At 40.4% G+C, this 11,427-nt stretch overlaps 1 protein-coding gene across 1 annotated transcript in view; it reads right to left on the minus strand.

Annotated features, from left to right (window-relative positions):
• The window catches only part of LOC141264405 (uncharacterized), a 52,638-nt gene extending 45,573 nt beyond the window's left edge, over positions 1–7,065 (minus strand). The window contains exons 1-3 of the mRNA XM_073676697.1: positions 6,813–7,065; positions 5,046–5,190; positions 1,030–1,143 (exon numbers count right to left, since the gene is read on the minus strand). Coding sequence (XP_073532798.1) covers positions 1,030–1,143; positions 5,046–5,190; positions 6,813–6,915 — 362 coding nt within the window. The 5' untranslated portion in view covers positions 6,916–7,065. The remainder of the gene's footprint in view (positions 1–1,029; positions 1,144–5,045; positions 5,191–6,812) is intronic.
• Between the last annotated feature and the right edge of the window lie 4,362 nt (positions 7,066–11,427).

Here is an 11,427-nt window from a genome sequence, read left to right on the forward strand (position 1 = left end):
TGAGAAAATCTGCAGCATATCTGCCTGGTATGAGCCTAGCCTAAAGCCATGTTCACTCGTTCAGTATTTGGTCAGTATTTTAAATCAGTATTTGTAAGCGAAAAACCAGGAGTGGGTGATAAATACAGAAGTGGTGACGTGTTTCTATTATACTTCTCCTCTGATTGTTCCACTCCTGATGTTGACTTACAAATACTGATGTAAAAAAACTCACCAAATACTGAACGTGTGAACGTGGCCTTAAAGTAATAATCTCTTGGCATTGGATTTCATCTGGAAGTCATAATTGAATAAAAAAAACAATAGCCCTTTAATTATTTCTCATATTTTGAGAGTGCTTTAGCTTTCGATCTACAAACATTACGCCTTTTTTATGTGGAAATGCTCTATACCTAAAAATTTAGATAAAGCTGAGGTAAAGGTTTGGACTGCGTTCACATGTTGCCTCCAAGTTGCTTTTTTTGCTGTGATCATATCGTAGAAACACAAAAGTACAGAGAAATTGCTGCAAAATGAAGAGTCTTTGCTGTGATTGTGTGAAAAATTGCATCGAGGTCATAACATATAAATGCCGCTTTAAAGGGTTCGTCTTATCTTCTTATTTTCTTCAGGAGCACACCGCTACCCTGCCTCTCTGCTTCCTGTTTGCCAGGGGTGTGCACTCCTGAAATGTGACAGCTCATGAGCTCTCGCATGCTACAATCAGATACAGCTTTGCTTCTGCAGTTTGCACTCCTTGCCTACGAAATTGGCCACCTCTGATAGCTTGCAGTGGTGGCTGGTAACCCTGGCAACGAGAATATACTATAAAATTAAAAAGTCCCACCACTGTGGACAACAGAGGGGATTTTTAATAAGAGGTAAACTGCAAGATTGTTTGTTTTTATAAGCACTTTGCAATTTTACCCATTTATCAAGATGACGCAATCACTTTATATACCTTCAGCAATAATAGCTAAACATAGATTTTCCCAATAATATGACTCCCGCTCCACTACCGGCCTCACATAACATGGTAGTAATACTTACTCCCTGTCCCACAGGAAAAGCCAGCCAATATTAATGAGATTGTTAAGTATCCACAAAGCAAAATATTCAGGTGGATGAATTGCTGGTTGGAGGTAGATACGGCCCCTCTTATTGCTGAAACAAAATGGAGATTGGTTAGTATAGTGTGGAGTATGCATTAGATAGATATTATATGATTATCACAAATATTCCCATTAAATCATAATGACCAGAAAACTGATAATAGGTTAGTAAAAAAATGCTTTCCTCTTACGCAGCTGTAATGGGAATTTCTAGACCATAGAGCTCTTGGACACTAAACGCCAAACAATTGCCAGGGACAGTCCACAAAAGTGATTTATGAGGATTCCGGCATCATGGGTTTAGCTGCAATTAAACTTGTATGAAGCTGTAAAATGGCCTTTACATCACTCTATGGGGTCCTACAATACATGTGTATTCCCCTAATTCCATGCAATGGCATGCAGCATTTTTCTCTGGTGGATTCTATATACATATAATAGTAAAAAAAAATATGGTAGTTACATTGTATGACATATTACGGAGGTATTCTACAGATAAATACCTCTATAATATAATGCCATATTTAGCAGAGATTAAAGGAGACTGACAGTTATGTCCTTGTGCCATTTTATTGTACCCTTTTTTTGCTGAGATTTTCACACTCTAGAACAGAATCAAATATGAATTCAGACGTTAAATCAGATCAGACAACTACATTCTTTTAAAAATCCCCCTTTGCAGACCAGATTAGTCCAGAACTAAAAATATAACATATCCCTGACAAGATCTAAGCATTTATTTTTTCTCCTAGGTTCTGCATCAAGTTCTCTTTAGCTTTGGTGGCCACATCACTGATTTCTGATGGCAATCAGTCTTTGGAAATGGTGTGTAAAGTGCATACCATGTTCTGGTACTGGCGGCAATTTGACACAGGGCCAAGGCAGATAAGTTGTCCAAATGGAAGAGTTTTACAGATGTGGTGTGTTGAGTAGGGGGGTTTGGGTGGTATCCTCTGCTTGTGACAACTGAGACCCAATGGCTAAACCACTGCTTTCAAGGCACCAACATGAGGGGTGCACGCTAAAATCATATAAGTGCCTTGATAACATTTTGGTTGTTAGAAGAGATTAGAAATGTAAGAACTATTGTAAAAATATGGCCTCAGGGGAGGTTATTACTTATATTTATTGGGTAAGTATATAATTTAAATATCAGTCATCAGACACCAAGTAAATTAATTTTCTCCTGTGGTAGCTCCGAAGTATGATTTTTTTTAAATAGGAAAGATCCTATCCTAATTCCACTGCCATGGAAGTAAGCCAGAATCACGCTGGCAGAAACTCTGCTTCATTGGTGAATTCCTGCTTACATGACAACCTCCATGAGACATGTATCCACCTCAATTCCCGGAGATCTTCTACCCCAGAAGACTGAGTTGCAACCTGCAGCACACAGATATCCAGGTCAAATTCTATTTAAAGGGGTTTTCCCATGAAGAAAGTTTATTTTAATCAATATGTTGGAATAAAATCTTGGAATAAAAAAAGTTCCACAATTGAATGTGTTTTTAAAAAAATGTTCCTGTGCTGAGATAATCTTATAAATGTGCCCCTGCTGTTTACTGTGTAATGGCCGTGTCTGACCATGCAGGAACATGGTCTGATCATACCACAGCTCCTGAGCATTGAGAGACGCAAAAGAGAGAATACAGACATTACAGCATAGGGATCACAGCTGATTCTTTTTTAAGTAATGTTTTACCTCAAAGAAAGAATCATTTGCAATTACCTGTGGTCCTGTCTGTATACTCTCTTTTGCTTCCTCCCCTGCCAGGAGATGTGGTATGATTAGACTGTGTCCCTGTATGGTCAGACACATCCATTACACAGTAGACAGCAGGGGAAAATTTATAAGATTATCTCAGCACAGGAACATTTTTTTAAACACATCCAATTGTGGAACTTTATTTTTATTCCAAGATCTATGTATTCAAATGAACTTTGTTTGTTGCAATTTCCTTTAACATATAGGGGGTTCCTGCCTAGCACTCCCCATTTTCTATCAAGAGGGAATCCATGGCAGTGTGTCAGTACCTCCTGAGGTTTTGGGCCACCAAGCTTCCAGGCATCTCTCTAACAGCCTCACAAGATGGAACTTTATACAGTTATATGAAAAAGTTTGGGCACCTATTATTAATCTTAAGCTTAATGTTTTATAAAAATTGGTGTTTTTGCAACAGCTATTTCAGTTTGATATATGTAATAACTGTTGGACACAGTAATGTTTCTGCCTTGAAATGAGGTTTATTGTACTAACAGAAAATGTGCAATCTGCATTCAAACAAAATTTGACAGGTGCATAAGTATGGGCACCTCACCAGAAAAGTGACATTAATATTTAGTAGATCCTCCTTTTGCAAAAATAACAGCCTCTAGTCGCTTCCTGTAGCTTTTAATGAGTTCCTGGATCCTGGATGAAGGTATTTTTGACCATTCCTCTTTACAAAACAATTCCAGTTCAGTTAAGTTTGATGGTCGCCAAGCATGGACAGCCCTCTTCAAATGATCCCACAGATGTTCAATGATATTCAGGTCTGGGGACTGGGATGGCCATTCCAGAACATTGTAATTGTTCGTCTGCATGAATGCCTGAGTAGATTTGGAGCGGTGTTTTGGATCATTGTCTTGCTGAAAGATCCATCCTCTGCGTAACTTCAACTTTATCACTGATTCTTGAACATTATTGTCAAGAATCTGCTGATACTGAGTAGAATCCATGCGTCCCTCAACTTTAACAAGATTCCCGGTGCCGGCATTGGCCACACAGCCCCAAAGCATGATGGAACCTCCACCAAATTTTACTGTGGGTAGCAAGTGTTTTTCTTGGAATGCTGTGTTTTTTTTGCCGCCATGCATAACGCCTTTTTGAATGACCAAACAACTCAATCTTGGTTTCATCAGTCCACAGGACCTTCTTCCAAAAATAAATTGGCTTCTCCAAATGTGCTTTTGCATACCTCAGCCGACTCTGTTTGTGGCATGCTTGCAGAAACGGCTTCTTTCGCATCACTCTCCCATACAGCTTCTCTTTGTGTAAAGTGCGTTGTATAGTTGACCGATGCACAGTGACACTATCTGCAGCAAGTTGATGCTGCAGCTCTCTGGAGGTGGTCTGAGGATTGTCCTTGACTTATCTCATCATTCTTCTTTCTGATGTTTTTCTTGGCCTGCCACTTCTGGCCTTAACAAGAACTGTCCCTGTGTTCTTCCATTTCCTTACTATGTTCCTCACAGTGGAAACTGACAGGTTAAATATCTGAGACAGCTTTTTGTATCCTTCCCCTGAACAACTATGTTGAATAATCTTTGTTTTCAGATCATTTGACAGTTGTTTTGAGGAGCCCATGATGCCACTCTTCAGAGGAGATTCAAACAGGAGAACAACTTGCAAGTGGCCACTTTAAGTAGCTTTTCTCATGATTGCATACACCTGGCTATGAAGTTCAAAGCTCAATGAGGTTACAAAACCAAAAAAAGTGCTTTAGTAAGTCAGTAAAAAGTAGGTAGGAGTATTTAAAGCAAGAAAATGATAAGGGTGCCCATACTTATGCACCTGTCAAATTTTGTTTGAATGCAGATTGCACATTACTGTGTCCAACAGTTATTACATATATCAAACTGAAATAGCTGTTGCAAAAACACCAATTTTAAGAAAACATTAAGCTTAAGATTAATAGGGGTGCCCAAACTTTTTCATATAACTGTAATTGCTACCTTGTATAACCTAAAACTTTTTCTGGAATATTTTCTATGTACATATTACTTCTCTAACATGTTTCACTAGAAAGCCATGATGTTGTGTTCTTCAGAACTCTATGTTCTATTACCGTACGACTGGAAATGTGACCCACAATAATTCTTCTTTGTGTACAGAGTGTTCACGCTTTTAAAAAACAACACAAAATATAGATAACGAAGGGAAGTAAAAACAAGTTAGTGGATTTTGTAAATTACCTTCTGAATAAAGTCGAAACCACATAGATGATCCAGAGTCCATTCCAAATATATATAATGGACCATATGGAGAACGTCCAGCCTGCAGGTGTGGCATCAAGTGGGTAATTGGCAGAAATGTTGCTGGCAGTTGTGATGAATAAGTCTAATTAATTATATAAAAAAGTTAGAATTTATTATTAACACAAGACTGCTTAAAACAAAAACAAATAAAAATAAATAAATCAAAAGGCAATCAAACACATGAACAGTGTATTCTGTTCTCTTAGAAAGTTTTCTACAAGATTTTGGAGTGTGTCTGTAGGAATTTTTGCCCAGTAATCCAGAACAGCATTTATGAAGTCAGGCTTTGATATTAGATGAGCTGGACTGGCTTGCAAGCTCCAGTCTAGTTGGTCTCAAAGATGTCTGATGGGGTTGTAGTCAGAGTTCTGTGCGACAAGTCAACTTTTTCCACACCAAACTTACTTAACCATGACTTTATGGATCTTGTTTTGTGCAGTGGGGTGCAGCCATGCTGGAACAGAGAAGGGCCCTCCCCAAACTGTTCCAACAAAGCTGGAAGCTCACAACTGTAAAAAAATGTCCTGGTATACTGAAGCATTAACATTTCCTTACACTGGAAAGAGAGGATCTAGGCTAATGCCTGATAAACAGCCCCAATGCATTATCTCTCCTCCACAGTCCAGAGATGTGTGGCATCATACCACTTTATCTGAAGTTTAGAATTGTGCTTGGTGATGTAAGGCTTGCATGCAGCTGCTAGGGAAGGGAAACCCATGCCATGAAGCTCCCAGCACACAGTTTTGTGATAATGTTAATGACAGAGCATTTCTGCAGTTATTGAATCAGTTGAAAATTGGCGACATGCATTATACACCTCTGAACTTGGTGACTCCACTCAGAAGCTTTACTTGGTCTACCACTTCGTAGCCAAGTTTCTGTGATTCCTAAAAGCTTCCACTTTTCAATAATATCGCTCACAGCTGAATATTTAAAAGGGATGACCTGACTTATTACACTGGTGTTATCCGATTAGGGTATTACTCTCGAATTCAAGGAGCTTTATAGAACTACCCATTCTTTCATAAAAGTCTATAAAGGCAGCTGGCAGGGCTACGGGCTGGATATTACGCACCTGTAACAATAGGACTGAATGAAAAACTTGAATTCAATGATTAAGAGGTGTGTTCCAATACATTTGTTCACACACACATATTATACATATACTGTATATATGTTGCATATTTACATGCAAAAGGTAAGAGCTGCATACTTTGTGCAAGAAATGCATAGAATAGTCACTTTCCTATTTTTTTACTGCTGTATATTCGAGATATATTCATATTATTTAATAATAATATTCTTCATGACAGGCTGCTTCCTGCATAATATGCCAGGCTATGACTGGCAGTGGTCAATATAGAACCAGAGCATTGATTCAGCGGCTGTTACAGATGTAGTGGAGTTGAATGTGCTGAATTTATTCTTTAACTTTATAGGGCTGTACAATTTGTTCTATACAAAGAGCCATAATGAATCCAAAGCATTGTAAAGGACAAACTAAACTGTAAACTAACTTCTCTTTCTAATCCCGGAAATGATCTTATCACATGACTTCATGGTTTGCTACTTCATTTCCGGCTTTCTATTATTATTTTCTGTATTAATCCAAACATTTCAGTAAAGATTAAATAACCTGTGCAACTCCAAACGCAAATGTAACAATCTAATTCCAGTTACCAGGGAATTGTATATGTTGCTTACCTTTTTGAGCTATGGCTGACAAGACATTGAAAACCACAGTACAGATGTAAGAGATGACCGAGAGGCAGATGAGGAACATCAGTACTATGTTATATGTCTTCATTGTGCCAGGTCAATTAGGGCCAAAGACATGGGTTTTGGAAGACCAAAAATTCCCGGCTAGATGGTGGAATCTCCGTGCTGGGCTTATATACATGAGCTGGGATATGTCACTTGTATAAATCTGGAGCTTATCTGGGAGACTTTGTACTCAAGTAGTAATGAGCCTTATGAAACATCAATAGCTGATCTTCACTTTATTGCAGGCAATAAGCTCCACTTGTGTAACAGTAAAAATATTTGTAGGTAAGAAAAGACAAAAACTTGTCATTTACATAATATAGCTTCCTGATTAGATGGTAACTAAAGGGAGTTTTTTAAAATAATTTAATTATTTTTTATTGTTAAAACAGATAGAAATAGGAAACAGTATAGTGCATAATAATAAATAATTATACTCCCCATATACTGTATGCAATGATGGTTCAGAAATCACATTATAATAGGAAAATAAGTTAAGGTGACAATGTAAATCAGATTGATGGTCTGCCAAAATCAAGGAATTCAGATGATTTTAGGGGCCAAAAAGGGTTTTTCGATTTTAACCATTTCCACAGAATATACCACAAATACTTTCTAAATATGAGTCCCAACACTGGGGCATCCACCTATCAGGAATATAGGGGTAATCTCGCTCGTTCTGCAAACAGAGCAGCTAGTGGCAGGAGCTTTAAAGGTGTATTTTTTCCATCTCCAAGATCCTATCCCAATATGTAGCAGGTGTAATAATAATAATATTAGCAAATACCTACAATTAGAAATGTAGGTATTTGATTCTGATTCATTATGTCGCTTACTCCATATGCAGGGCATTGCAGTAGCTTAGGTATCCATGGTCATGACCACTGATATAGTGGCAGTTAGTTAGTTGTTAGTGGTCGTAACCATGTATACCTAAGCTACCTACTGCATTGCCCTGCATATAGGGTAACCTCCATAGCGAATCAGAAGAATCATACTGTTACGGGTCCGGGTGGTGGAACCTCTGTGCCGAGGTGCAAGGAGGGACCCAGAGGGGCGTGACTAAGTATCCACCCGAACCGACTCTGGTCGTACGGCAGCAAACGACACCGTGACCAGGGAGGATCCAGGCTGAGGGACCAGGTGCTACTCTGGGGACGACCTTGTAAGAGAGCAGGTGGCTCCCACGAGTCAGATGGCTGGGACTGACCGGTATGGCGGATGGACACGGCAAGCGGGCGGAAGTCTCTGGTAGCCGACAGGTGGTCACAGTTCGAGAAAGCCGGGCAAGTAGCAGTCTTTAGGTTTCCCAGGAAGGTGGTCACAGAAAGTGACAGCAGGGTCTCCAGGCAGGCTGGCAGGAAACAGGCGGGTGCTCCCAGGTGAGCGGGCAGACAGATGAGGCAGGTAACTGGCAGGTAACTGGCGGATGCTCCCAGGTGAGCGGGTAGGCAGACGAGGCAGGTAACTGGTGGGCGCTCCCAGGTGAGCGGGCTGACGGACACAGCAGGTAACAGGCGGGTGCTCCCAGGTGAGCGGGCAGACAGACGAGGCAGGTAACTGGCAGGTAACTGGTGGGCGCTCCCAGGTGAGTGGGCTGACGGACACAGCAGATAACAGGCGGGTGCTCCCAGGTGAGCGGACAGCCAGCCAAGGCAGGTAACAGCTGAGCGCTCCAGGTGAGCTGGCTGGCAGGCTCGACAGGTAACGGGCAGATAACAGGCTGGCAGACAGGACTAGGAGTCAGGCTAGCAGCGGAACCTGAGGGCTGAAGCTAAGAACAGACACAGTGCAAACAACTTTGCTCGGGCACCTCCATTTTGGAGGAGATGCCTTATATATGGGAGGTCCTCCGGCAATTGGCCGGGGACTCCTTAGGACGGCGCGCGCGGTCCCTTTAAGAGAGGGGGAGCGCGCGCGCCCTAAGCACACTGTCGGGGAAGGAGCGCGCGCCGGAAGCAGCGGGGAGAGAAGTGCGGGAGGACGCCGCGCCAGGAGCGGGGAGGTGAGAGGGACGGCGTCTCTGCCTAGCAAGGGGCAGAGACGCCGATGCTACACATACTACATGTCTACTTGGAGTTATTTGCTAATATTATTAGTACTCCTACTAGATATTGGAGTAGGATCTTGGAGATGGGAATACCGCTTTGAGTGGAAAGGCAAATTTGCAGGATTACACCCCCCTTCCCCAACTCTTTATATGCACATGTAGCTCTTTTAAAAAGAAGTCTAGCAATTCCTTTACATGGACATTCCATTCCCCTGCTACTGAGAAATCAGTGTTTTGAATTGATATGCAAATGGTATTGTAGCTCTAAAGCATCTGTCACTCCAGCTCTACTTCCCGCCCAGCGTTGCCTCCTCCTTTGCCTAATATCACACAGCATAGAGACTGTCAGTCAAGCAGACTAGCCATGTAAAGGTATTGTTGGACTTGTCTTTGAAAGTGGTAAATGTACATATAAGTACTTTTTTGGGGTAGGGCATGCAGGTCATAGAAAGTTGAATGAAATGTTAGCTTGATATCTGCAATCCAATCTTTTATTCCACAGTATCCAAATTTTTCTTTAAATGTAAATGAGCTGTTAAGATCTATGGGCCGGACACAGATCTCCCTGAGAATCTGCCTCCAGAGCTTATTTTTAATTAAAAGGGGCGTTACCAGTGTGAGACATGTAATGATTGACGCTGGGTGCGCATGTGCAATAGGACTTCCTTTGATTCCCGTCATATAGGGTAACTGAATGGAGCCGTGCGTTCCACATGACGTCACAGAATGTATACTTCCTGGAAGGCACGGTGTCCAAGATCCGCCGGAAGTGACGTGTGCCTCGCTGGTTGTCCCGCTCACATGCGCCGGCTTGATGCGGTGCTGCACATTAGTGGACACACCTGGAAATTTAATGAATACTGGGGGGTATATATACAGGCAGACACAGATGACACACATAAGTCCCTTGAGGAAGCAGCTCATGCGAAATGAGCATCGGGGCAGTCTGACACGCAGGACGAATTTGCTCATATATGGGTAAGGATGGTCTTATTATAGGGTACATTTATCACCCATTCCATTTTGTTAGTTTACTTTCATACTAGGTCTATATGCCTGCACTTGCCACTTTATTTTTGACTTGGATAAAAAAAGCTGTTTTAGTAATATCATCTTGGAAACAAGTTCCCCCTGTGATTATGTGGTAATCATTTTGAATAAATATCCTATTAAAGAGATATCATTGTTCCAACACGTTTGGGTGTTGAATACTTATTAAATGCTACATCTCTTATATGATCATTTACCCATTTAGCCACCTGGTATTGATATATATATATATATATATATATATATATATATATTTTTTTTTTTTTCGCCTGTTTTGTCATATTATCCTTGTGTCTTCACCTTACAAACATCCATGCTTGTTACATGATACTACTAGAATATGTTTTAATAATGAAATAATAAAATTTATACTTTTATATATAAAACATACTTTACATCCTCTTTTTATTGGGGATTTTTGGCTCCATTTTTCTTTTTGGTTGTGTTCTAAGGTAATGATTGACAGTCTACATGTTTCACACTGGTAACACCCCATTTAATTTAATATAAGCTATAGAGACATATTCCAGGGGAAATCTGTGTCAAACTCATAGATCTTAACAGCTCATTTACATATTAATCAAAATGTGGATTTCTCTGGAATAAGACATCAGATTTCAAACATTTTATTCAACTTTGTATGACCTACAGTGTACATACCCATATAGACCATTTAGGAGGGTTGATCTTACTTACAGAATCCCTTTAAATCCAACAAAATTGAAGGGTGAGAACATATATCTGCTGCCATCGCTTCCTTCTTTCCTTCAGTTTACACTTTGTTGCAGTCGTTCCCAACTGTCTCAGTATGTATAGGGAGCCTAAGAGAGCCATTACTTTCATGGCACTTGTAGGTCTTAGACAAGGGCCTTCACCCACAATATCAATAGTTAAAGAAAACCTGTCAGAACGATTTTGTAATGTAAAGTACAAACATGGCAGAAGTGACTATTACATTGATACCTTTGGTGAAGAAATCCACTTTGTGTTTCTTCTTTAAACACCATTTGAAGTTTTCTTTTAATTAGATGTTGGTACACAGGGGCCGGACTGTACACGGGGTCTTCTCCTCTCCATGTGTGATTCATCTGCCCCTTTGCTGCCTCCGGTCTGTGAATGACGGGCCTCCATTGTTTGAAATCTCAGCAGTGACCTGTCAATCAAAGGCCAGAGAAATCCACTTTAATATCTCCCACAGCACTTTAAAGGATGAAATAATGGTAATTACATTAAACTAGGGAACTAGGGAATTGCTCAAAATGTTGTTCCCTAATAATAGCCTTTTTTAGTCTATCTGCAAGAATTTTCAGTCCCTTTGATATGAAACATGATGAAAATTGGAAATAAGCTGATTGATGCCAAAGATTTCCCCTGATACGTGTTTATTTTACTTGTATAACACGGTCCATTTAACAGCCATATTACATTAAAGCACGCCGAGTTATGTAAATTTGC

The sequence above is a fragment of the Phyllobates terribilis genome, unplaced genomic scaffold (genome assembly GCF_046119375.1).
Source record: "Phyllobates terribilis strain yellow unplaced genomic scaffold, ASM4611937v1 Scaffold_4__5_contigs__length_816908805, whole genome shotgun sequence".
In the NCBI taxonomy this organism is placed as follows: domain Eukaryota; kingdom Metazoa; phylum Chordata; class Amphibia; order Anura; family Dendrobatidae; genus Phyllobates; species Phyllobates terribilis.